The sequence below is a fragment of the Mustela lutreola genome, chromosome 15, assembly GCF_030435805.1.
Source record: "Mustela lutreola isolate mMusLut2 chromosome 15, mMusLut2.pri, whole genome shotgun sequence".
NCBI classification, from domain to species: domain Eukaryota; kingdom Metazoa; phylum Chordata; class Mammalia; order Carnivora; family Mustelidae; genus Mustela; species Mustela lutreola.
The window spans coordinates 47,837,648-47,864,229 of NC_081304.1; the positions used below are offsets into that span (position 1 = coordinate 47,837,648).

The 26,582-nt window shown below is 47.8% G+C and overlaps 1 protein-coding gene across 1 annotated transcript in view; it reads right to left on the bottom strand.

Moving 5' to 3' along the window:
• Nucleotides 1–785: 785 nt before the first annotated feature.
• The window catches only part of LOC131816531 (multidrug and toxin extrusion protein 1-like), a 35,562-nt gene continuing 9,765 nt past the window's right edge, over nucleotides 786–26,582 (bottom strand). Inside the window, exons 6-17 of the mRNA XM_059149345.1 lie at nucleotides 26,214–26,258; nucleotides 23,058–23,155; nucleotides 22,642–22,739; nucleotides 22,420–22,533; nucleotides 22,273–22,340; nucleotides 17,887–17,995; nucleotides 17,688–17,763; nucleotides 13,957–14,026; nucleotides 13,345–13,477; nucleotides 4,776–4,870; nucleotides 3,996–4,065; nucleotides 786–1,354 (exon numbers count right to left, since the gene is read on the bottom strand). Coding sequence (XP_059005328.1) covers nucleotides 1,131–1,354; nucleotides 3,996–4,065; nucleotides 4,776–4,870; nucleotides 13,345–13,477; nucleotides 13,957–14,026; nucleotides 17,688–17,763; nucleotides 17,887–17,995; nucleotides 22,273–22,340; nucleotides 22,420–22,533; nucleotides 22,642–22,739; nucleotides 23,058–23,155; nucleotides 26,214–26,258 — 1,200 coding nt within the window. The 3' untranslated portion in view covers nucleotides 786–1,130. The remainder of the gene's footprint in view (nucleotides 1,355–3,995; nucleotides 4,066–4,775; nucleotides 4,871–13,344; nucleotides 13,478–13,956; nucleotides 14,027–17,687; nucleotides 17,764–17,886; nucleotides 17,996–22,272; nucleotides 22,341–22,419; nucleotides 22,534–22,641; nucleotides 22,740–23,057; nucleotides 23,156–26,213; nucleotides 26,259–26,582) is intronic.

Sequence of the window (26,582 nt, forward strand, 5' to 3'; positions counted from 1 at the left end):
TCCCTAACTACTCTCCAAGGCCCCAGGGGAAGAAGGGAACATTCACTGAAACCTCACCCTTTTGAGACAGAACTACACAAAACTTCCTGGATACACCATGCTTGCCACCAAAGCTGGGGTGCCTTTTTTTTTCTTTTAATATTTTATTTGACAGAGAGCCCAAGTGGGGGAGTGGCTGACAGAGGGAGTGAGAGAAGCAGGCTCCCTGCTTATTAGCTCGATGTGGATGTAGGGTTTGCTCTCAGGACCCTGGGATCACAACCTGAGCCAAAGGCAGATGCTTAACCAACTGAGCCACCCTGGTGCCCAGCTGGGGCAACTTCTTAAAGACAAAGACACAAACAGAAGATGAAAGGGGCCTGCCCAAGACCCAGCCTCACATCTCCTAGACCCCCCTCTTCATTTCTTCTACCTTCCAATTTAACAATCCCCCCCCCGCCCCCTTCTATCAACATGAGAAACCATCTGACTTCTTCCTTTGCCTGAATGAGCTCTTCAAACCCTGTATTAAAATTTTAAACAAATTTTAACAAGTTTAACAAATTTAAAACAAATTCAAAATTAAAACATTTTAAGACAGGAAGCTTGCTCATCAATGCCCTCTGACTCCTTTCTGCTTAATCTACATCTTCTCCCCTTCTGGTTTCTCAAGCGACGCCACTGCTCACAGCTCCTGTGATCTAGATATTAACAAATGCCATTGGCCCGTTGCAGAATCACTGAAGGCACGAGGAAAGATATAGTGCAAAATATATTTTAAATAAGACAGTAGGAAACCTGAAGCACTCAGTACAAGGGTTTATATCTAAAGAAACATTCAGCATAACAAGTAACCAGCAAAGCTGTACATGAATGTAGTCAGTACACAGTGGTCCTTGGTTAAGACAATGGCACATAAATTGAATCATTGTCACTCTGAACTTTCCAACATTGTCTTGGACAGGAACATAATTTGTACCTTAGTTCCTTTTCCTCATGAGAAAACATAACTTGGAACTTGTAATTCTTCAAACCCATGAGCCCAGTTGAAACTAACTTAACTAAAAGCAAATTCCCACTGTGGGGCCTCTGCATTTTTTTGTCAGCTCAGAATTATCACTTGTCCTGACTCTCCCTCTCTCTTTTGCCTATCACTCAATTCTGACATACACTCTCACTAAAATCCCTACGATCAAGATCAAAATAACCCCCAGGAGCAGAAGCCCCCGCCACAGCACCAAATGTTTCCCAGTCAAGTCAGTCATGTCCCTTGGCTGGGCCTGAACATCTTCTTGGTGCCTGTGCTGGTCCAACCAGGTCTCGTGTTTTCTCCTCACATCTCTCACTCTAATTCCTCCATGGCTCCCGGGGCCCCCTGAAGGGAAAAAGAAACTTAGTTAGCAGTCCAAAAGGATTTTTTTCCCCCTAGGTATACAAGATGCCATATAGAGGAGCCTGGGTGGCTCAATGGGTTACGCCTCTGCTTTCGGCTCAGGTCATGATCTCAGGGTCCTGGGATCGCATGCTACATCCGGCTCCTTGCTCAGCAGGGAGCCTGCTTCCCCCTCTCCCTCTGCCTGCCTCTCTGCCTAATTGTGATCCCTCTCCATCAAATAAATAAATAAAATCTTAAAAAAAAAAAAAAAAGATACCATATATACATGTTACTCATCAGAGGCAAGTTTACTCAGGAAGAAGTTGCTACCTTGGATACATAAAAGAAATTCCATTTCAGAGTCCCTCTCCGCTCACTCACCCACAAACTCTGACTGGATCCGACTGTTGTCAGCCTGGGTCTTCTAGGGAGCTCGCCCCCCACCCCACAAGAACTAGAGAAATACGTGGCCTCTCGAAGTGAAGGTTCATAGGGGAAGTTTTCAGGGAGCCAACACTCGTCTAATGAGCAGTCCCAAAGGAGAACAAGGCCAACAGAGGAGAAAATAACCAAAGAAAGAATCCAAGGGCATCTGGAGAGAGATGTGGATCGAGTCAGAAGGCCTACTGAGCATCCCCCGGGATGCCAACAGAGGAGAAAATAACCAAAGAAAGAATCCAAGGGCATCTCTGAAGAGAGATGTGGATCGAGTCAGAAGGCCTACTGAGCATCCCCCGGGATAGTGACAGATGTATGTCATCTTCCCACACTCCCTGAGGGAAGAATAAAAGCAGTTAACCTAACAGAACAAGATGAGCAGAGCGCCTGGGTGGTTCCGTGGGTTAAGCCTCTGCCTTAAGCTCAGGTCATGATCCCAGGGTTCTGGGATCGAGCCCCGACTCAGGCTCTCTGCTCAGTGGGGAGCCTGCTTCCTCCTCTCTCTCTGCGCCTGTCTCTATGCCTACTTGTGATCTCTCTCTGTGTCAGATAAATAAATAAAATCTTTAAAAAAAATCAAAATAAATTTAAAAATAAATAAATAAAAAATAAGATGGGCATCAGACCTCTTAGTAAGCATAATGGGTATAAGTTGTGAGAGAAAGGAATTTCAGAGTAACACCAGCTCTCACTCTCACAAGATGCTTTCTCCTGGTGGGGGTGGTGGGCTTCTCCCTCTCCCTTAGCCCCTCCCCCCTCCTCATGCTCTCTCTCAAATAATCTTTTTTAAAAAATGTGTTTTCTCCACATCAGGCATCGTTCTCAGCCCTTCACATGTACGAAGCTCACTTGCCTCTCAAGACAGCAGCATGAGGTACTAGGAAGTATTGGTACTCTGCTTTTATAAATGGCAGACAGGAGAAAACTTGGACCAGCCATTCTCTGAAGACAGTTACAAAAGCTGGACAAGCTAAGTGAAAAGTATCATCTTGAAGATGTCAAGAGTGCTTACCAAGGTAATGAAAAGTCGTCAGGGCAAGATCTAGGGGAAGCTGGAGACCCAGAGTTGGGAGCCAGCCTTTGGAGCCTCTTTGGACCTGAGAGTTCTCCATCGGGATGGACCAATGCTTTCGGGAGTTCAGTCCCTACCCAGGTAAACCCCTCTGACTTCAGGTTGGATCTCAAGGGCTGCATCCAAGACTTAAGGACGGACCAGAAGCCAACCAGCCCTCACCCCAGTTGCCGCCAAGTCAGCTGGATGGGCTAGGAGTCTGGGTTGTTTCAACCGCCCTGCGCTGCTGGTAACCCTAAGAGTTTGACAGAACCAAAGGAAAATCCTCTCTGAAGACCGAAATCGTCGTTGGCCTCCAATTACTTCTACCCACAGTGTTCAAATACAAGATCAGGAACCAGGCACATAGGGGACACTATGTGAAAACTAGTGGGAGCTGTAATTCACCAGCCACTGAGTTCAAAGGGGTTCAGTTAGAAAGCAGCAAGGAACAAGTCTGAGTCCATGACTCAATGCCTGAGGAACTGGGAATAGAGGGGGGTTTACTAATGGGACAGAAGGAAAACGATACCTACAGTTGCACCCTGCTCCCCAGAAACAAAAGTTAAAAACAATAATCTGGGGGTGCCTGGGTGGCTCAGTGGGTTGGACCTCTGCCTTCAGCTTGGGTCATGATCTCAGGGTCCTGGGATCAAGTCCCTCATCAGGCTCTCTGCTCAACAGGGAGGCTGCTTCTCCCTCTCCCTCTGCCTGCCTCTCTGCCTACTTGTTCTCTCTGTCAAATAAATATTTAAAAAAAAAATAAATAAATAATCATCTGTTTAAAGCCCACCTATGTGTTGGCCTGGGGAATGGGGGAACCCCACGAACATAAACTTACTCATGTCAGTCTCCAAGATAAGGGTCCCAACACAGGATCAAGCATTAGAAATGCCTTTGAGATGCTTACATCCAAGGCATGGATGACCAGAAGCCTCGAACCATCTAGAGCAGTGTATTAATATCCAGAATGCAAAGCAAACAAAGTTCCAAGTCTGTTGACCTCAAATTGGTGTGACTTTATCATTTATCATTTACTGCCCGAGTTCAGGGGGCACTCACGGCAGCCAATCTGTTTGTGTCCCACTGACAGCCCCTTCCAGGACCACCCGGGGAGGGACCTATTCCCAGAGCCAAGGCAGTTTTCCATACCTGGGTCCTGGCAGGCAGCTGCAGGCTCATCCTGGACCATGTTCAGTCTCAAATTGGCATGGATCTGAGCCTAGAAGATGAAACTCCAAGTAAATTCACAAGGCTTTATTTACCATACTGTTAGGAAACTGACTTGACCACTCCGCTTAGAAAAAACCCAGCCATTTTCTTTAACTGACATGAGATTGGAGCTTCTCTAGTTTACAAGTACGTAATCATCTTTCTGAATGATTGACATGGGGTCTCTGGGTGGGAGAAGGACGGATGGAAAAGCACAACATCAAGGGGAAAGCAGGGCCCGACGTCATAGAATCCGTTCCTTTCCCTTCCCTTTATCTCTTAACCTACCATCTATTTTCAGACCCACACTGACCCTAGCAAGTTGGAGAGAGAGAGACACGCAGGTATCCTCATGAAATATTTTGGGATCATAAAAAACAGTATCAGGATGAATTTGCTGGCTTCCCACTGTCCCGCCAGTTCCAGATCTTGTCCTGAAATTGGTTTTCTGGGCACAAGGCTGGTAGCTTACTATAGGACACAAGGAAGAACGGAACCCCTATTTTTTAATTCACTGACTAAAACAAAGGGGAATGGATAAATGGATAAGATCCAGGGTCATCTGGCCCTTTGCATCCGAATTAAATGCAGCTAAAACAATAAAGTAGCATTGGTGATAAAGGGGGAAAGGCCCTTTCAAAATGAGAGAGAGAGAGTGCCTGAGCTGATTTTGTTTTCTAGGACAGGAATTTTTACCCGGCCAGCAACGAGCACAGTTACCTCTTCACAAGCTTTTTTCCAATTTAGCCAAGCAATAAAGCCAAGAAAACACAGAGATTGTGTGATGGAACAAATGATGATCCCCAACCACAGACCTAGAAGTGAAAATATGTAATAGAGGTTAATTCACTGGAAAACCAGGCGTCCCTGGGAAGTAAGCTGGTCCCCTGTCACTTCTGAGAATCCGCTTTCATGACCCCGGGGTGGAACCCACAGTGAGACACAGACCTTGCTCGTGCTCCCTCCTTTGGTTCCCAGAAGGTTCTGGGAGGCCCAGGGCAAGTCACTGCCCAGGCCTTCTGGATCTCAGAACTGACATTCAGAGCCTTTTTTGGTCTTTGGGAGCCTAACTATTAAGAGAAGCACTAATTATAAGGAGAAGAGGTTCCCAGGACAATCTATTTCCTACTTCTAAGAGCACGGTACTTCCAAACAGCTATGTTCTATTTTCCTCAGCTAACATGTTCAAAATGCAAAAGACAGTATCTGCCTTGTACATTCCCTCCTTTGGTGCTTCCTACAGGCCCTCACTGGCTCTGGGCACAGACTTCCAGAGCTCCCAGGATAGGGTTGTCCGCAGAGAGAGAGGACCACACCAAAGGAGAGGCTGAGTGGAAATGTAAAACGGGAAGGGCCACATGGATCCCAAGATCCCATCACACTCCACCTAGAAAACCCACACCGGACACAGAGGGAAGCCCCAAGCAAGGAGGGTTTCTTTGGTCAACAGTGAAAAAGTGAATATACCAACGGGCAACTGTCAGACCATAGGCAAAAACAGAACACTGATCCATAGCCTACAGCAACACTGATCCATAGCCTACAGCAACCCATTGCTCTGCCTGCCTCTGGGTCTCTTTGCTTTTCGCATCGGGTTGGTTTTTATTTCCACAGCCCATTATGGAGGCCCCGCAAGACCTGGCCTATGCTACCAAATATCATGGACGCCAGCATTCAACCAGATGTGGGACCCGCAGAGGCCCCTTGTGCCTTTCTGCACGTGGCGCATGCAGTCCAAGGGAACGTGGTAAGTTGGGGCCAGGTCCACAACCCAGTCTCTATCGTGACTGCCTTGGCTGTATCTTCATTGGTTTGGTGCCTGGGTACCGTTGCTTCCCATGTGTTTGACATCCTTGATGGAATTGGGGTTCCTTTTCATCCCTTTTGCTGTGCTCTGTGCTCTTTTTGTGGTGCTGGTCAAGTGTTGTCACAGAAGGAGAATTAGAAGCCAGGGCATGGCCTGTTACATGTGTCTATCCCCTAGACCTGTGAGTTTGTGGTTCTCACCCAATGGGCACCCATTTGGACCAGTTCTTGCTACAGGTTACCCCAAGAACCAGACAAGGCTCTCCTGGTGCAGTTTCGGGTCCTGAGAACTTGGCTTTGATCCAGAGAGCATTTTCCGTCCACCCGTGCCACCTGCCGTTCTGGAGTCTAAGAAAGTGCTGATGTGTCCCCACTGCTGCCCTTCCCTCTCCTTACATCCGTGAGAAAGTGAAAACTGAAATTGGAGCCCTCATATGAAAACAGAACCTGATATGAAAAATAGCCCTTTCGCCAAACGACAACACCTGGCAGAACATTTGGAAAGGACTTTGGGACAAAAATGAGACGAGACCCAAAGTAAACGAGGAGCCCCACAGAGAGACAGCTGGGGAACCTAACCCCTACTCTCCCCACCCCCCAGCCAGCCACCTACTACAAGAACACTGGTAGACATCGCAAAGAGAAGGATGCTAAGAAAGATAAACCAAGACAAGGCAGAGTCTCTCATTTCAGATCAGTAAGAGTCCTCAAGGAGGCCAAAAGCACTCATTAGACCCTCCAGGGGAATAAACTGTAAATATAGGCGGTCATTCTCTTCAACGCCCGGTGGACACCTGCTACCCTTGCCCACCTTCAGCCTCAGCCTCCATGTACCACACAGGTGGCTGGTATTCCAAATACGCCACAGGTTTTCCCAATCTCCCAGTCTTGAACTGGGACCCTTGAACCCTCGACTAAGAAACACTCCTTCCTGCACTGTGATTACCAGCCCTGTGGAATGTCACAGGCAGAGACTGACTTTGCAGACAGAATTATGGTATCAAAGGCACAGCAGAGGGAACCAGGTCTAGAGGTCCCAGACAACTCTTTTTTTTTTTTTTTTTTTAAGATTTTATTTATTTATTTGACAAAGAGAGCTCACAAGTAGACAGAGAGGCAGGCGGGGGGTGAGGGGACAGGCTCCCCGCTGAGCAGAGCCCAATGTGGGGCTCGATCCCAGGACCCTGGGATCATGACCCGAGCCAAAAGCAGAGGCTTTAACCTACTGAACCACCCAGGCGCCCCATCAGATGACTCTTTTATTCATAATCAAGTCGGGGCTGCTCCGGATAGATCTCGCCTTCTCTATCGTGTTGGATGGTGGGTTCCAGACAAGGAACTTGACCCTGTACCTGACACTCCACGGCCTTGATATCCTACTGACAGAGCCAAGTAATTGCAGCAAGATGCATAAAAGTTCAGATCGCTCCTACCAAATTCTCCCTAACCTTCCTCAGCATCCCTTCAAGGCCAGCAAAGGGAATCAAACCCAGAGCTGAAAGTCTTAGCCAGCGGTCTTCTCATTCCCCAGATGGGCCCTTGTAGCTGCCACGAAAAAAAAAATTGGGCAGCTGGGTGGCTCTGTTGGTTAAGCGACTGCCTTCAGCTCAGGTCATGATTTCAGGGTCCTGGGATCTAGTCCCACATCGGGCTCTCTGCTCAGCAGGGAGCCTGCTTCCCTCTCTCCTCTCTGCCTGCCGCTCTGCCAACTTGTGACCTCTCTGTCAAATAAATAGATAAACCAAATCTAAAAAAAAAAAAAAATCAAATGAATGAGGCTATTGATTTACGCAAGACTCAGGGTCATCAACAAAATTGTGATCCCTCACTTGCGGCTAATACTTAACCCAATACCATCCTGACATCAATTCTGCCTGAAGCCACTTGCTACAACAAGGTGGGTCTTTGGTCTGCCTTGTGCAGCTGCCTCTACACCGGGACAGCCAACAACTCTTTGCTTTCGCTGCAGAGGACAACAGTGGGTCTGAAAGTCAGGCCCCCTCCTATTTTTCTCAGCATCTCCATCAAGAACCGTAAACATCTAAATTTCCCTTGTGATTCCGATCTCCTACATTTAGCACCAGAGCTCCTGCCTTGTGCAGAAAATGAGGAAGCCCGTCTTACAAATCCTGTTTTCTGGTTCATGGCCTTGGCACAAAAGGGACCTCGTTTCAAAAGCAAAGTCACGATTTTGCCAGAACACAGCTCATTTAGGGTCTGACCTCAGTCTGGGATTTCTAGGCTTAGCTGGATATTATAGACAACGAGTGTCAAATTTCCTTGAGATCGCAATCCGTCTTTATGAACTGACGAAGTCGATAGGGATAGACCCTCTGCTCAGGAGGCCCCAGGTTTCTGGAATCTGACGAAGACTCCTCAACCACCTCCTTCAAGCCCAGGCATCCCTAACTACCCAAAACCCCATTTTGTCAGTTTGCTCCTGAGCCATCTGGATAAGCCCCTGGGGTTTTAACTCAACCTCTCAGGTTCAGGCAACAGGTTCTCTATGCATTAAAAACTTCTGATGACCGAGTTCTAGGCTACCCCCCAAATCCCACCCCAGATCCCACTGCTGGGAACACACAGCATTCTTCAGCCAGTGGATTAACAGAATCTTCCAAGATTCTGTTGCTGCGTGTCCCCTCCTCTCCCACTACTCTTCACCCCAACGGCCTAAGAGTCCTGTCACTCTCCGAAACTCCCAGAAGGGGAGCCTGGTGGCTGTCTTCCCTGTGCCAGGGAACTCTCTGTACCTCACTCAGCTTTATCTGAGAGCCCTCTTGACGACTCTGACCTAATGTTATTCGCTGGTGAGTCGTACCTTTGCTCGGGAGCTGGAGGTTATTGGCCAGGATGTGCTAGCCCTAGTGTGAGCTCTCCTTCGGACCACAGTCCTCCCCCTGCAATCAGCCCAGACAACGGACCCCGTTGTGCTTCCTAAAGCCGCCATAGACCAGAGAGGGAACATCTGTGCGGGCAGCCCATTCACACCTTTGGAAAAGCAGCCGCTGGTTTGGGGGTGCTTGGGAAACAGAACGGATTGCTCTCTTGTGCTGGAACCCCCATCACAGATGGACAGCAAATTAAGGAGCTTTTTTTTTTTTTAGATTTATTTATTTGAGAGAGAGAAACATGAGCAGGAGGGACAGAGGGAGAGGGAGAGAGAAGCCCAAGTGAGCTCCGCATTGAGTGCAGAGTCAGATGTGGGGCTCGATCTCACAACCCTGAGAACAAGAACCAAGACCAAGAGTTGGGAGCTTAAGCAACTGTACCACTGAGGCACCCTGACAAGCTTTTAAATACACTCCTATTACCCAGACAGGAGGCTGTTCTAAAGCCGTGGCCCCGGTCAGACAAGAAAATGTGGGCGCTGTAGGAAACGTTCCCATATCATTGATGCCAACCAGGTTCTGGTCCTATCTGAGGCCCCAGAAGATCAGTCTCTGGAGGGTTCAAAGAGGCCATCATAAAACATCAACATTACGAGATGCCTGGGTAAATCAGTCAGTTAGACGTCTGCCATCGGCTCAGGTCATGATCCTGGGGTCCTGGAATCGAGTCCCACATGGGGCTCCCTGCTCAGCACAGAGCCTGCTTCTCTCTCTTCAACTTCCCCCGTGTTTGTGCTCCCTCTCTTGCTATCTCTGTCACAAATAAATAAATAAAATCTTAAATAAATTTAGTAATAAAACTTATTTTATTACTAAATTACTAAAACGGTGTCTCATTCTAGGATAGACTGAAGCATGTCCTTGCTGAAAAGCTCCAACCTCACCATCACTAAAAAGATGCTTGATTTTTTGTTTCCAACCTGAGACATTCCAAGTTTTTTATCAAGTGACTGAGACACACCCACTACGGGAACCATATAAAGAAACTCTGTAAGATATTGCCCCCATTCAAAAACGATCCTGTCCTCCTCACCCACCATGGGTGGGAAAAGTCCTGGAAAAGGAGAAAAGACTAATGTCCTCCTTGAACTGAAATTAGCAAAACTTTGAGCAACACTTGAGCTCCCTTGGCCAAAGGTACTCCCTATAGTCTTTGCACACCATATACAACAGACAGTCACCACTCGCAGGGACACATCAGCTGCCCCTATGAATTCAGAACTGGAAGGCCTATGTCTAGGGATTTCAGCCAACACCAGACTGACCAGACTGACCAGACTGACTGGCTACATGCCAAATCTTACCAGGGTCCTACTGCCGACGCTTAAGCCTGCCTTTCCCACATCTTCCTAAATAACTTCTTCATCATCTTTAGCCAGGAGATTTCATCTACTGGAAGAGACAGCAGAGGGAAACTGCTCCTGAACCTTGTTAGAAGGGACCCTATCAGGGCTTTTGAGTCTGGCTGGCTGCATTTTCTCCCAAGTCTGGAATGTTTCTGTGCAGCCATTCTCCTAGGGGGTGACCACCATGATGGACACCATCAAGGGGCTCGAGAAGATCTTGCAATACAGTGGACCATGAGATGACTTTATAATCCCAAGTGGTAAAGATCTGGCTCTCCAGCCTTCCCTGAATTCCCTGAGTTTCTAGTTTTCCTTGAAAAGAGACTGAGGCACTGAATACACAGACAATGGCCACACCATGTATCAGAGAACTATGACCCCCCAACCTGTAGCAACATATCCAGGAAACCCCCCATCTACGATAAGCATCCCAAAAGTGAGCCTGCTACCATCAGTCTCACGGGAAGCTAGACTTCTATCTCTAGGATTATTGCACCGAGCTCAACAATAACTTCCATAACTGTTGACCCCAAATGGCCAGGATGCCATCAGTAACTGACAGCTTCTTCCATTTCTGTCTCTGCTTCCAGCTTAGGGCCAAGCAGAGAAAACCAAAGCTGCATCCCGCCTGATCAGCCACACAGGACCCCCCACTTCGGTTAGCCCACATCTTTCCCAGGCCACCGGCGTCCATCAGGGTCCACCTGACACTTTCCTGTTCTCCACCATGAAGCTCTCTCACTCCTCGGCCTGCCTTGGGGTCTCTGCCAAAACTCTAGTGATGGTGGTCAAGTCCCCTGCTGGGGCAAGCTCAGAATAAACAACTTTTGCTTTTCCCATTTGGCTGGTCTCAATTTATCTCCACAGCCTTCCAGATCTCAATAAGGGAGAGATGGCTAGACAGGGTTTACAGGTTCCGGTGGCCAGACTTGGTGCATAGTTTACAGATCTGCTCCTTGATACCAGCAGTCACACCCATGTCACATGTTTCAGGAGTGATCAGCCCAATATTTAAAAGAGTAAAGTTGATAGCCACCTGCCATTCCTATAATGGACTAATAAAAGCAAATACAGGGGCGCCTGGGTGGCTCAGTGGGTTAAAGCCTCTGCCTTCGGCTCAGATCATGGTCCCAGGATCCTGGGATCAAGCCCCGCATTTGGGCTCTCTGCTAGGCAGGGAGCCTGCTTCCTCCTTTCTCTCTGCCTACCTCTCTGCCTACTTGTGATCTCTGTCAAATAAAGAAACAAAATCTTTAAAAATATATATATATGCATATAAATATATGCTTTCTCGTTCAAATCCAGTGTTCCCGATCCATAAAAACTACCAGCTTACTCTAATCACCCTAAACAGAAAATAACCAGATATCTCTACCTAATTTGAAAGTGATGGGTTACATTTCCAGGAAATTCATTATATACCATTTAAAAGATTGATTGGATTCAAGGTAAGAAGCCCAAAATAAGGTGTGTGTCAGAATCCCCCAGGAATGTATGTATTTGAAAAGCCTCCCTAGGGGATCAAGATGGGGACTTCCTGATTTGCGGGAGCTGCCTGTGAGGGTATTAAGGGTAACTGGTGTGATGCTCGCCATTGCATATCCTACCAATGGTGACACAGTATTTGAAATCTGAGTTAGTTTTATACTTTTTTTATTTTCTGGAAGAGGCGAGTGGCAGGGACTAACTACAGTCTCCTCACAGAGCACTCACCTGCCCAGAGCTCCCAACATTTCTTAAATTGAGATATAACAATTAGTTTCAAGAGTGTGACATCATGATTCAATATTCGTATATATCACAGAACGATTACAATAAATCTCAGTACCTTTCTCCACACATAGTTAGAAAGTTCTTTTTCTGAGGATGAGAACTTTTGAGACCTCCCTCTGTAACCTTCAAACGTGCAATACAGTATTACTAACTATAGCCACCATACTACACATTCCAGCAACAAACTTTGTAACTGGAATTTTCTACCATAGCACTTCCCTTAAGTGAGTCTTCACTCCCTTGACTCTGCACATACTAGGTAGGCTTTTGTCAAATGAGCAAGTGAGCCTCGTCCAGCACTGGGAACATGTGTAGATCTGTGTTTTTATTTCTCTTAAATTTATTTTCTTATTTTTGTTTTGTTAGATCCGTACTTTTAAGATTTTTCCAATATTGCCCTTAGCTTTGCCACCAGCAAATCCAAAATACGAGTAATGCCAGAAACTCAGCTAAGTCATTTTCGGCACCACGATGAAAGTCCAGTGAACTTTGCATTGGCAACTCCAATCTTGGAACATCTCCCCTATTTTTTATTAAAATATTATTGACCTTGAGAACAACAGGCAGTGTAATGGGATGGGGAGGTCACTCAAGATATCAGGATGACTTCTCACCACTCGGGGCCTGCCAAGTACTGATGGGTAAATAAGTCTCTCACTATTTCACCCAAAGATAATGTGTCCGGGTTTTAACAGAATCTTCTATAAACTGCCAATGTATTCCAAATTATTATTTTAGAAATCAAAGCTGAGCAGTTTTCTGTTTCCCTACTCTTTTAAAGGTCAGCTCTGGTCATTCCAGACCCTGTGGACTAAGTTCTTTCCTCCCCAGGTGGTAAGGTGATTAGAGTCCCCTGCTTTCTGTGATGTTTACACACATCCCACCCATGCCCTTTGGGGGGGGGGGGGGGATGCCTGGAAGACACACGGCTTAAGGCAGGAGATGGAAGGTGCAGAATGGCCATGAAGGTGACCTCCAGAGCGCAGATCCAGGTCCCGCATGGGCTAAGCCACAGCAGGCATGATCTAGAACGTATACACCCACCATACCACGTATGTTGTCAGGAGTTCTATTAAGAATCACAGCAGGGCTGATCCCTGGCTTCTCCTGCCTCACACCACACAACTCCAATAGGGCCAATTTATAATGGCTTCAGCTCACCCCCAGGGTCCCACCATAAAAGGACTGTCACCAAAGGACAGAACTGGGGCCACCAAAGGTACACTTCTGAATGCTTTTTCAGCCCTCCTGCTGTCACCAGCTTGGAAGAAGTGAGAACTTGATGACACAGGACAGGGAGAGGAGGCAGAAAGGTCACCCGGCTCCACTCAAGTACGTCAGTGTGGAAAAGGACCCAGCGGGGTAGGAGGGGCATGAACTTCCAAAGCCAAGTCTCCCAAAAAAGCTACAGTTCCAGAGGTCATTTCCGGGGCCCGTGAGTGAGAGACCCACCTGCCCGTGGTGAAGGCTTACCAACCACTCCCATTCTGGCTGCAAACATCAGCGAAATCCCGATGGGGAGACCAATCAAATAATACCCAATGGTGTTGACAATGGCCCCAGCCTTCTGGTTACCGCTCCCCCGAAGAATGCCTCCACCTGTGCACTGTAGGCAGAAACCATCCGTTGGTGAGAACGTTCCCCAAAGTCTTCGGAAAGACTAGCCATCCCCGAGCACGCCCCGTCCCCAAAAGACTCAGACTTAAAAATCCACCATCATGGACCAGTTTCTTTGTCAAGTGAATATGCTAAAAATATTCAGTATCACCTACCTGCCCCCCAACCCCAGCCGCTCTTTTCTGCTTAAATTTACCACCAACAGAAGGTACATTTAGATCATAAAGTTGCTTAAAGGAGTATCGCAGGACGTGGATGGCTTAGTCGGTTAAGCGTCTGCCTTTGGCTCAGGGCATGATCCCAGGGTCCTGGGATTGAGTCCTTCATTGGGCTCTCTGCTCAGCGGGGAGTCTTCTCTCGCTCTCTTTCTCTCTGCCACTGCCCACCCCCCACTGGTGAGCTTGCTCTCTCAAATATAAATAAGTAAAATCTTTTAAAAAAATAAAGGGAATATTGAAGAATACTTACAGCCAGAGCTTCAAATAGATGGGAAACAGCAGAGATCGGAATCACCTTAGCCACTAGAGCAATGATTTCTCTGTTAGGAAAAGAAAGCACGTGGTGATCGAAGGAGACAGACACGTGGGAAAAACCAGACTACTTGATTCAGGTGAGAGCACTTGGCTTCCACATACAACTGAACTGGCTTGTGCATTCCAGCCAACACCCAATTTGGGACAATCCTTCTGTTTCTTGGCCCACAGCGGAAACCAACCCAAGTCGATGCATCGCATGACTTGTAGAAGAAATATCTAGTCCAGTCAGCCAAGGCAGACAGTTCAATGATTTGGTACTCCACTGCCCCCACAAAGAAAATTTGGTTTATAGTGCCATCCTTCTTTTAACATGATTCCATGTATATCTCTCCATGTGTCTGGAGAAACCACATGGAGTGGTTAAGTTTCTCCATGTGGAACCAAGGTAGGCAAATTATAAAGGCTATGGGTATAGTTTACGGAATTATCCACAGTTCCTAGAAATCGTCCCTAACCTCTACAGCTAGAGACTTTAATTTTAATGCCCACAGTTAAGGAGAAACTAGAAAATGTTGCCCCTGACCCAGGGAGGCAAAAATAAATCTGTAATACTTTCAAGTGATTAACAAATAAGCCTAGAATATTGTCTAGCAATAAATATTTGTTGAATGAATTAAACAAACAAACAAGAAATCCAGCACAGACCATGACAATCGCTCCCCTGCCCCTCCAAAAAAAGGACAGAAACACAGTTCTTTTCTTCAAATTGAGTTTTATTTTCGGAATATGCAACAGTTAAGAGGAATCAAACAATATGAAAAGGATATCGAGAAAAATCTTACTTCCGCTCTGTTCCCAGCCCACCCATTACCACCACCTCCCCCAAGATGAGGCAACAACAGTCCTTGGTACTGTTCTTATTTGTCCCTGTCCAGATACAAATGCACACTCTTATCTGCCCCTTCCAGCCTCCATCATTTCGTGTTCTAGCATTCTCTACACGGTGTTCCCCAACTTGATTTATCTACCTGATAGATTATATTCACTTCCACAGTCTACCAACTGTATTATCTTTTATGTGCTGCTGAATGTGGTCCACAATATATTTTTCTGGATTATAAGACAGAAGTTAATAAGTGAGATTTTGTCTGCAACTTTCTTTTTCTCTTGTACAAACTCTGTCAGATTTTGGTACCGATATTCTACTTTTGCTTAGTCCTAAACAGAGTGTGGAAATTTTCCTTTTTCTGGTCTCTGAAACAGTTCGACAGCATTGGAGTTACATTTTGAAGGTTCTATAAAATTCTCCTTTGGAACATCCAAGGATTAGCGCTTTTTTGAGATTTTTCAAATAAATTTTTCTTATTTCTTCTAAGGAAATCGGTCCAGTTAGCCCTTCTATGTTTTCCAAGGTATGTTTTGGTAACTTATTTTCCTAGAACGTTATTTATTCCTTCCAGATTTTTTTTTTAGTTTACTTGCAAAAGTCATGCAAACTAGTCTCTCATGGTTTAAAAAAATGATAGTTCTTTTAGTAATTTCCTCCTTTCTTACTTTGAATCGAGCTCTCTCCCTTTTTCCTCTTTGATTAGGTTAAATGTCCATATTGTTGTTAAAAGTCTATGTCACCGATGCGGCCAGTTCCTGCTGATCCCCGCCAGCTCGTAAGTAATTTGATTTTCTGAGTTTTCTCTGTCTCGTAATATCATCAAGGCTATGGTTTGTGGGCCTTTTGTTTTCCCATGCTTTTGCCTGCCCTGCACGGCTTCCAGAAGTGGACAGACTCAGGATCCAAGGTCTGCCCTGTGCCTACTGAAACCATCAGCACAGATACACATCTGAGGATGTTAATTCTGATTCACTTGTAAGATCACGAGAATGATTTCTGGCTGCCTTTCCATTCACTCTCAAGTGAGGCACACTTAAACACTGTATTTCCCCACAGCGAAATGGCTGAGGCTGAAAGAGGACAACCCAAGATCAGAAGGCAAAAGACAGGGGCGCCTGAATGGCTCAGTCAATTAAGAGTCCGATTCTTGTTTTGGCTCCGGTCATGATCTCAGAGTTGTGAGGTCAAGCTCTGTGTTGGGACTCCGTGCTGAGCGTGAAGTCTTTTTGAGAGTCTCACGCCCTCTCCCTCTGCCCTTCCCGCTCGTTCTCTCTCTCTCTCTCAAATAAATAAATATATCTTAAAATTTAAAAAAAAAGTCAACAGACAAATACCCAAAGAATGAACTGGGAACAGCAGGCCTGTCCACCAGCTGCTTTTTAAATCCATGAAGGAAAAGTCAATTTTGTAATTGCCCTGAGCCAGCATTTTGTAATTGCTGATGAAAGAATCCCAAATCAGGGGCACCTGGGTGGCTCAGTGGGTTAAGCCGCTGCCTTCGGCTCAGGTCATGATATCAGGGTCCTGGGATCGAGTCCCACATCGGGCTCTCTGCTCAGCAGGGGGCCTGCTTCCCTTCCTCTCTCTCTGTGATCTCTTTCTTCCCTTCCTCTCTCCTACTATGATCTCTCTGTCAAATAAATAAATAAAATCTTAAAAAAAAAAAAAAAAGAATCCCAAATCAGGGGTTCCTGAGGGGCTCAGTAAGTTAAGCATCTGCCTTTGGCTCAGGACATGATCCTAGGGTCCTGGGATCAAACCCCGAATTGGGCTCCCTGCTCAGCTTGGAGCCTGCTTCTCCCTTACCCTCCACCCGCCACAGCCCACCCCCCCCCCCCTGCACTCATGATCTCTCTAATTCTCTCTCAAATATATAAATAAAATGTTAAAAAAAATCCTAAATCAGAATTATCCTTCCCATATATCCATGTAGTCAAAACACACCACAACCAACCCAACAGAACCCAAGAACCACAGAGCCAATCCATTCATTGCAAGAATTCTCAGTGATCAGTCTGAAAATGTGACTTTTTTTGAGATGATTCATTAGGGGGATTTTAACTTCAATTTGAACTGACGAGTATATGACCCAACTCGTCCAAACCAGGCACTTGGGCAGATTCTGAGATACCAAAATGATGCATGTCCCTGGGAACAGAATATTTAACTGGAAATGTAATCGATGGGACCCAAAAGGAGTTTCCTTCTTTAAAATACATACATATTCTGGGGCGCCTGAATGACTCAGTCTGTTAAGCATCTGCCTTCACCTCAGGTCATAATCTCAGGTCCTGAGATCAAGCCCCACATCGGGCTCCCTGCTCAGCAACGAGTCTGCTTCTCCCTCTCCCTGTGTGATCTCTCTCTCTCTCAAATAAATAAATAAAATCTTTAAAATACACGCATATCGGGACACCTGAGTGGCTCTGTGGGTTTAGCCTCTGCCTTCAGCCCAGGTCACGATCTCAGGGTCCTGGAATAGAGCCCCATGTCAGGCTCTCTGCTTAGCAGGGAGCCTGCTTCCCCCTCTCTCTGCCTGCCTCTCTGCCTACTTGTGATCTCTCTCTCTGTGTCAAATAAATAAATAAAATCTTTAAAAATAAATAAATAAAACAAAATACATGCACATCCCAAACACCAGCAGCATCTATCAGAAGATTCTGGATGATAAATTAGCTCCCAGAGCGGACCCATTCTTCCCAGGTATACGGCAGCGGGTTTCTGATCTTGCAAATGGCTCAGAGACCCTCTGCGAGGCAGCTCTCCCAGGAAGGCATCTACCCAACCATTTTTTTACTGCAGATTTCACATTTCAAGAAAACCTCCACACTCACCGGTCGGTAGTGAAAATATACCCCACGAGATCCTTACAGCTTAACATCAGGACACAGAAAGTTACAGCAAAGAGTCCTGGAGGTAAAAATGGTAGAGAGACAGCGCAGTGAGAAGGGAAGGCTGTCGGGAACCGGGCAGCTGGGCTTCCCGTGCAAAGACCCGTGTTCAGGTGAGTCACTGATGGGAGACTCTAAGCACCTGTGACCAGCAGGGAGACAGCCGATGACTTCTTGGCTTGCTGGATGTTTCCCGCGCCCAGTGCGTTCCCCACCCGGACGCTGGCAGCCACACTGAAGCCTGAAGGTATCTGAAATACAAAAGGAAACATACAGTAATGACAAGGAAAAGAGCAAGCAAGGAGCAGAGAGGCAGCCCTGCCTCCAGAGTCCATTCTGAGCCCATCTGTGAACCTTCTCCAGGACAGAGGTGTCACTTACGGGGCTTTTAAAGTATGCAATGGAGGCTTATGTTCCTCCTTCCTCATGTGGGAGGGGGGACCGCCAGGAGCCCAAGCTAAGTCTGAGAGACCAACAACAGATCAAGTTTAGAAGATAGGGGCAACTGGGTGGCTCAGTGGGCTAAGCGGCTGTCTTCCGCTCAGGTCGTGATCCCGGAGTCCTATCATCGAGTCCCACATGGGGCTCGCTGCTCAGCAGGGAGTCTGCTCCTACCCCCACTGGTGCTCTATCTTGCTCACTCTCTCTAATAAATAAATAAAGTCTTAAAAAAAAAAAGTTTAGAAAACAGAATCCTAAACAGGTGCCCCAAATCTTAGGTGAAAAGGAACTTAAGAAAACAGAAAGACGCATACCAAGCTGAGAGCAGGCTACCCTTTTGTGGGGGGGTGTCGGGGAAGGACAGGATTAAGAGTGGTGTTAAAGCAGACCCAGGAAGGCCAGGATGCCACAGTGGTTAGGAATGGGTATTTCCTTTTTTTTTATTTTTAAGATTTTATTTATTTATTTGACAGAGATCACAAGTAGGCAGAGAGGCAGGCAGAGAGAGAGAAGGAAGCAGACTCCCTGCTGAGCAGAGAGCCCGATGTAGGGCTCGATCCCAGGACCCTGGGATCATGACCCGAGCCGAAGTCAGAGGCTTTAACCCACTGAGCCACCCAGGAGCCCCAAGGAATGGGTATTTCTGAAGCCTGGGTTCAAGTCCTGATGCAGACATTTATCTGCTGGGCGACCCCGAGTGAGTTACTCACCCTCTCTTGCCCTCAATTGTTTGCTGTGAATGGGATCCTGTAACAGAGCCTAGCTTGTAGGGTTACTGTGGGGATGGGAGGAGTCCATATATGCTAGCTGCTTAGGACAAGGCCTCACGTGTAGTAGCTCTTCAATAAAAATTAGTCATTACTAATACCTACAATTTTACCCCTGGTGAAAGCAGGATTAGGTTCAAAAAAAAAAAAAAAAGTCATCAACCATTAGAACATGAATTTTGCCTCCTGTGCAGACTGACCGAGGGGTAGGATGGCAGAAATCTCAGAGTGAGGAACACAGGAGACCTGCGAGACTGAGTACACACTGGAAACTCACTAGTGGGAGCAGACATACAGCTCTCCCACTGATCATGTATTAACTACCAAGGGAAAGAGCCGACAATACCTTAACCACGAAATGAGTTAGTATCACCCATCGTGGAACAAATCCAGGTCACCGGACAGAACACGCAAGAAGCACACAGCGATACTTCTGTTGTATTCCTGCCAAAAATGCAGACTCGGAAACCATTCACAAGGAAGTGTCACCTCCACGCATTGAGGGGAAGTCTGTATAAAGTGCCTCTGTTCTTCAAAAGGTCAAGGTCGAGAAAGACAAAGGAAGGCTGGGGATCTGCTCTAGATTAAAGAAGATTAAGGAAGCCTAACCCTTTAGGGGTACCTGGGGGGCTCAGTCAGTTGAGCGGGGGGCTCAGTCAGTTGAGCTCCGACTCTCGGTTTTGGGTGAGATCACAGTCTCAGGGTCGTCATCTTGGGTCATGGGATAGAGCATTGGGCTCTACGCTCAGTGAGGAGTCTGCAACATTCTCTCCCTCTGTATCTACCTCCCCACTTTCACTTGTCTTTGCACCCACATCTGCACACTCTCAAATAAATACATTTTTTTTTTTTAAAGAGGGAGCAATTGGGTGGCTCAGTGGGTTAAGCATCTGCCTTCGGCTCAGGTCATGATCCCAGGAAGCTGGGATCAAATCCCACATCAGGCTCACTACTCAGCAGGGAGTCTGCTTCTCCCTCTCCCCTCTCCTCCCCGATCAAACGCTCTTTCTCAAGTTCATTCATTTTTTTAGAAAAGCATAACACTTTAGTTCCAGAAGAAAAGTAGTTTTAAAGGACATTATCAGAACAATGGGTGGTATTGGAATACAGGTTGTGGAGGTGATGGGTAGATACATAGATTGATCAATAAAGTGAGGAAACAGGCCAAAATGTAAACAGCTGGGGAACAGGAGGAGTAAAGGATACAAACTCTTGTTTCGATTAGAGAAATACAAGTGTAAATTCTTGTAAGCTTTGGAAAGCATATGGCAATATATGCAAAAGACATAAAACTGTAATTAAGTTTCACTTTTAGGAATTTATTTTAAGGTAAGATGTAAAGATACTTTGTCCTAAAGCATGGAATATTTAATTCTGCAGTAAGAAATGGGTTTAAAAATTATACATGTAAGGAGACATCGGTATGCATTTTGATTTGGATATACTTACAGAACTTACTAAAATTTAAAAATATAAATAAAATATCAAGAGTTGAAGTGGTGAATACAGGTTTAGAAATTCCGCCAAACATAGAATAAAAGAAAAACAAAAATCAGAGTTCTTTGGGAGATTTATTCTTTAAAAAAAAAAAATGGGAGATATGGGGGCATCTGGGTGGCATAGTCAGTTAGGCATCCGACTCTTGGTTTCAGCTCAGGTCTGATCTCAAGGTCGTGAGATCAAGCCCGGAGTCCTGCTCCATGCTCAGCGGGGAGTCTGCTTAAGAGTGTCTCTTCCTGGGGCACCTGGGTGGCTCAGTGGGTTAAAGCCTCTGCCTTCGGCTCAGGTCACGATCCCAGGGTTCTGGGATCAAGCCCCACATCGGACTCTCTGCTCAGCAGGGAGCCTGCTTCCTCCTCTCTCTCTGTCTGCCTCTCTGCCTACTTGTGATCTGTCTGTCAAATAAATAAATAAAATCTTTAAAAAAAAAAAAAAAGTGTCTCTTCCTCTCCCTCTGCCCCTCCCCCTCAAGTGCGTGCCTGCGTGTGCGCACGCGTGCTCTCTCTCTCTCAAACAGATACATCTTTTTTAAAAAAAAGTAAATACATATTTTACATAATTCTTAAACATAACCAGACCCAAGGTGGGGCGGGGGGTGGGGGTGCTAAGCATTAGTGTGCTGTCTCCAGTCCCTTCCACATTATAATTCTCCCTTTCTAAGGGACTGGGCTAGAGAAGAAAACCCTTCAGAATTTCTAGTTGCTGTTTTCAATTTTAAAACAAAATCTTTTTTAAAACAAAGTCAAAGGAAAGCCTCTAATAACTGGGATTCGTCTCTAGCACATGAAGATATTTCCTTTCCAAGGCTGAGTAATAGTCCATTGTACGGACAGACCACAGTGTGCTTCTCTGTCCATCTCTTTTTTTTTTTTTTTTTTTAAGATTTTATTTACTTATTTGACAGATAGAGATCACAAGTAGGCAGAGAGGCAGGCAGAAAGAGAGGGGGAAGCAGGCTCCCCGGAGAGCAGAAAGCCCGATGCGGGGCTCGATTCCAGGACCCTGGGATCACCGCCCCAGCCGAAGGCAGAGGCTTTAACCCACTGAGCCACCCTGGCGCCCCTCTCTGTCCATCTCTTGATGGACACTTGGGTTGGTGCCACCTTTTGGCTATTGTGAACAATGCTGCTGGGGGCTTTGGCGTGGCTTATCTGTTGGAGACCCTGCTTTCATGTCTTTAGGGTCTAACCCATGAGGGGTCTGAAACCTCAGACCCAGGCAGCAGGGGAGCTCGGGGACCCACAGGAGCTAGGCTCTTCTTGCCACGCACCTAGCGCCATCGTCCTTCAGGCCCCCACCTGTACCCCATCCTGGGCATTTGAATAGTGACAAATGGAAAACATACATCATGTTTGGCAAGTGTGGTAATAAAGGACATGCCTGACCATCCCTGAGCATCTCATTCTTCCCAACTTTCCATAGCTCCCAAGGAAGACCCCATCATTCCAAATGGACCCTCCCAGGCTCTGGGATGAAATTTTATTTTCCTGAATCAGTCTATAAATTACTGTGGGGCGCCTGAGTGGCTCAGTCGTTACGCGTCTGCCTTTGGCTCAGGTCATGATCCCAGGGTCTTGGGATCAAGCTCTGCATCAGGCTCCCTGGTCGGCAAGAAGCCTGCTTCTCCCTCTCCCACTCCCCCTGCTTGTGTTCCCTCTCTCACTAGGTCTTTCCCTGTCAAATGAATGAATGAATGAATGAATGAATAAGTAAATAAACAAAAATTACTCATGGGAGGAGTAATAATACTTGTTCTTCAGACTCTTTGTTCAAGGGAAACATCTAGCACCTCTCCCCATGCCCGACTCCCAGACACTCACCATGTACAAAATGACGGTCAGTTCATACAGAACAGACTGGGCTCCCAGCTCTACCATGCCGAGGATACCTGGTGGAGAGAAGCAGCTGACACCACACTTCCAGACCCCGTGTTCACACCGGCCATCACCACCTGCCCCCACACTGACCGCTCAGTAAGCTCCCGATCTCGTAGGCCCACCACTCCATGCACAGCATGAGCATCCCGGGGATGGCCAGGCTGAAAAAGGAGGCCCAGTCCTCCAAACACTCACGGGACCACCCTGTAACAGTGGGGACATAGACCTATTAATGACACACAGGTGGCTGGGCCAGGCCTCAACCCAAGACAAAACCCGTGTCCAACCTGGAACGCAAACGGCGGTCTTTACCTCCCCAGGTAGCTTGGTGCAGGTTCCTCCCAAGGATGTAGAAGAAAAGGAGGAGTGCCAGGGTGAACTGGGAAATGGTATTTGCCAGTGCCGACCCCCTGGAAAGAACAGTCCCAGTGAGGGGAGGTGCCCGTCCTCCATGCTGCTGGGACCCCTATGTATGCCCCGAATGTGTCTTCTTTCTGGGGCAGCCTCACTGTCCAGAGAATGTATTCCAGAGTGGCCCAGGGAGGGGACCACACAAAGACACGTTGACCAGGTCTAGGTTTCCACTCCTCCCACCATCCTGCCCTGGAAAAGCCACACGGACATTCCTTCCCCGTCCCAAGGTCATTCCTTCCCCCAGTCCCCAGGTCACTCCTTCCCCCCATCCCAAGGTCATTCCTTCCCCCGTCCCAAGAATCAGTTGCACTCACATCACCCCAAAATGCAGCTGATGAAGAAAGAGATAGTTGAGGAGGGCATTGACAAGGTTGGCTGCTACTCCGGTTAGGACCTGGGGTACTACGATTCCCTGAAAGAGAGACCACACCCCATGCTGGAGACCAAGGAGCGGGACTGCCACTTCGTCCCCAAACACACAGGCAGGGAGGGCTGCTGCAGGCATGCCCCAAGGACGTAACTGGATGCCCATCCTCACTGTTCCTACCTGCCTGCCTCCTATACCCTTCTTCCAGGGCCAGGAAACACGGAGCTCTGGCCACTGGCAGGCAGGCAGGTGAAAACGAGGCCAGAAGACAAATCGGTTGGCCTTCCAGAGTGCAAGGACTGACAGGGACGGAGTATAAACAAGTCACGTTCAGCACTGGATGGTGCGTGAGAGCTCAGCGCTTTCTTGACCAAATGGCAGTTCGATGATGTAAGAAAACCTAGGATGACCTCCCAAACCTAGAATGTGGGAAGCACTCCATCACACCTGCTCTGCTTGCAAGTACAGGGCAGAAAATTCCAGGCTATCCGGCATCTCAATCGAAGACTTCCAGCAGAAGGGGAAAACGACACACACAGGCTGGGGACGTACCGACCCAGCCACCAAGCATCGGGACAGAACCTCGGACACCAGGAAGCCAGCGGTGACCATGACAGGAGGTGCTGTTTCTCCGGCTGCAAACAGGTCACCTTGGCCCCTTCTCTGAATGCTTTTTCTCTAAGAAACCTGGCTCTCTAAAAATCCCAGAGCACAGGACATTTGGCTGTTTGAAGTCATCTCAGTAGACCTCAAAGATCCCTCAGCTGCCTGGGGGATTGAAGTCACTCTCAAACACACAAAAAGAAGCCCCGATTTCCATCTCAGAGGGGCTGGCTTCTCATGGGTTTCTGGACACGGCCATCTGCAGCTGTGCTCCCCAAGGAAGAGAGGTCTTAGTTAGGTCCACTTGGCAGGGCAGACCCTTTCCTGCTTTGCTCGGAGCCCACCAAAACATGGCTTCCCTTGGATTGCTCCTGAACTCTACTCTTCAGAATCATAGCTCTCTTTTCCCTCTGTTGAGTGAGAACCACACTTCTCTGACCTCCGCTATGGCTGCCACGACTCTGTCCTGCTGCGTGTTTGTCTCTAGTGGTCTCAGTAGTCCCGGGCTCGGGGACCAAGGCAAGGATTGTGGCCAACCACTACTATGGGTCACCAACTTTTATCAGGTGACCTGCTTAGTTTTTAGCAAAGGAGGCAGGTGACCACACCTACCTTTCAGGTAGAAAGTAAAGGAAGCAGCATGGTATGGGGTTGGCCCAGGGAAGGAGTGGCAGCAGGGAGGTTTGGTAAGAGGCCCCTGCAGTTATCACAGAAGGAAGAAGGAGGAGAAGAGAGGAACCGAAGTGGGGGGCGGGGGGTAAGGAGGGGAGAGGCAGGACCTACAGGACCGTCCCTGATGGGCTGTGAGAGTGAAGGAAAGGATGGAGTGCCACATGAGGCCAGGTTACCCGAAGAAAAGATGTTGGAGGCCACTAACTAGGAGGGAAGGCAGGCAAGTGGAGAGGCAGGCCTGGGGGATGAGAAGGTCAAGGGCGCTATGTGCACAGGCCTCCCACGGGCAGCGGGCAAGACTGGTGGCTCGAGCTGGAAATGTGGGAGCTGTGGACACACAGATGGAAACCGAAAACATCCAAGAGACAGCTTCCCGCAGGTGGTCAGTGGAAGCTGGCGGGGTCACCTTCTCTAACCCTCCCCACTGAAAGTCTAAGCAGCCCCCTGGTTTCATCTAGGGCTCTTCCCAGCCTCCCCAACACTGTTAACATTGTCCCCAGCCCAGCTGCTTTGCCCCAGGATGGAAGCTGGGTTACACCCAACTCTTGGCTCTCCTGCCGGTCCCTTTAGCCAAGAGTCATTTCATCTTATAGGAAATATCCCAACATAGGACTTCCGTTGGTTCCACAGGACATGCCTTCTTGTTAGAGCCCACGGCATCTTTTGTCTGGACCATGTCTGTAACTCCCCTCTCCTCCTCCACCAATCCACTGGTTTCCACCAACTGAAATATCCTCAGCAGGGAACAAACACAGAGCCCCATGCGCTGAGCCCAGGCCAACCCACCTCCCTGGCTCTGTCCTCCACTGTGTCCCTCTACCGTGGTCGTGGTCTCGGCACTCCAACCCCTCAGTGACCCGGATGCCTTGGGAGCTCTGCATGCTCTCCAAAGCCCAGTAAATGCCTCCTGGCCCTTCTCGGCTCCGGGCTCCTCCTTCTAAGTCTCTCCCTGTCCCTCCAAGGATCGGAGAGAGGGGTCGTCACTCCCAGTCTTCTCACTGGACCAAACTGAGCCTGTGGTCAGAAGCCCCCGCATTTGCTGGGAGACCATCGGATACAAAGGAGGTCCTGAGCAGGCTGAGGCCTCTACGTGGGTTCGGACAAGGTTACAGGCTGACACCAGACATGGAGTCTTCTGCCTCTTTACAGACACTAATGAAGATTTGAAATGTTTCCTTCACAGGGGGAGCTCTTACGTTTAAGAACACTTAACAGCTGGAAAACCACCTCCCTTCTCTCTTCCCTGCTTTGGCCCCTCCATGCATCCTGGAGAGCCTGCTTCCATGGCCATGACCCACTGCCAGGTACCCTCATTTACCTGGACCATCTGGAATCAAGTCCATGGTCCCTCATACCCAGGCATCGCAAATCCATACGTCCCGGCCCCGGTCTTTGACTGTTGCTGCTAGTCATGTGGAGGTCTGACCAACATGAGGTATAATTACAAGGTGGGCCTTCATGTCCCACCGAGGAGTTGTGGGGCCCTTTGGACAGATTGGAGCTGAAACATTGGAGCCCGACAGGCACCCTCTATAGGCCGCACAGCCACACACCGTCACTTCTAGGGAGCCAAAGACAGCTCCAGTGCTAACCCTATCCTGTCAATGACAATATTTCCAAGGGGGAATCGGATAAGATTTTTTCCAGAGCCAACAATAACGTATACTTTCCTTGATTTCACCTCATAAACCTCTCCACACCAAAGTCCTGCACCTTCAACACAAGGAAACGGACTTCGAGGGTTCCTGAGTATTTTAGGGCAACCCCTCCCCAACTGCATGAACTCCCATGAGATCCCCCACCAAGGAGAGCAAAGAGTCTGTATTACCTGGTTGAGTAAATATTTCACTTGTAACATATAAAGAAAGGTTGCCTGCGAGAGAAAAAGAGATGAAGGTTAACATTTTGGCCTTGCCACGCAGGTGTGAGGTGGGAGCCACAGCTTGGCTGCCCCCGGCTCCCACATGGAGCCACAGAGACACGCCGTGACAGGAGGGGATGGGGGTGGCAGCCAAGGTGTCTGGGCCCAGGGTGTTCCAACCATCTCTCATGGATGGAAACAATCCAAAAGACCCTAGGTCTGGGAGACTGGTTCCCTTGAGTGCATGGCACTTCTTCTGGGGGTGGTAGGTTGTCAAGGAGACCCCTGGGCAAACTCTAGGAAAGGTACCCCTCTCATGCAGACGAGACAACAGCC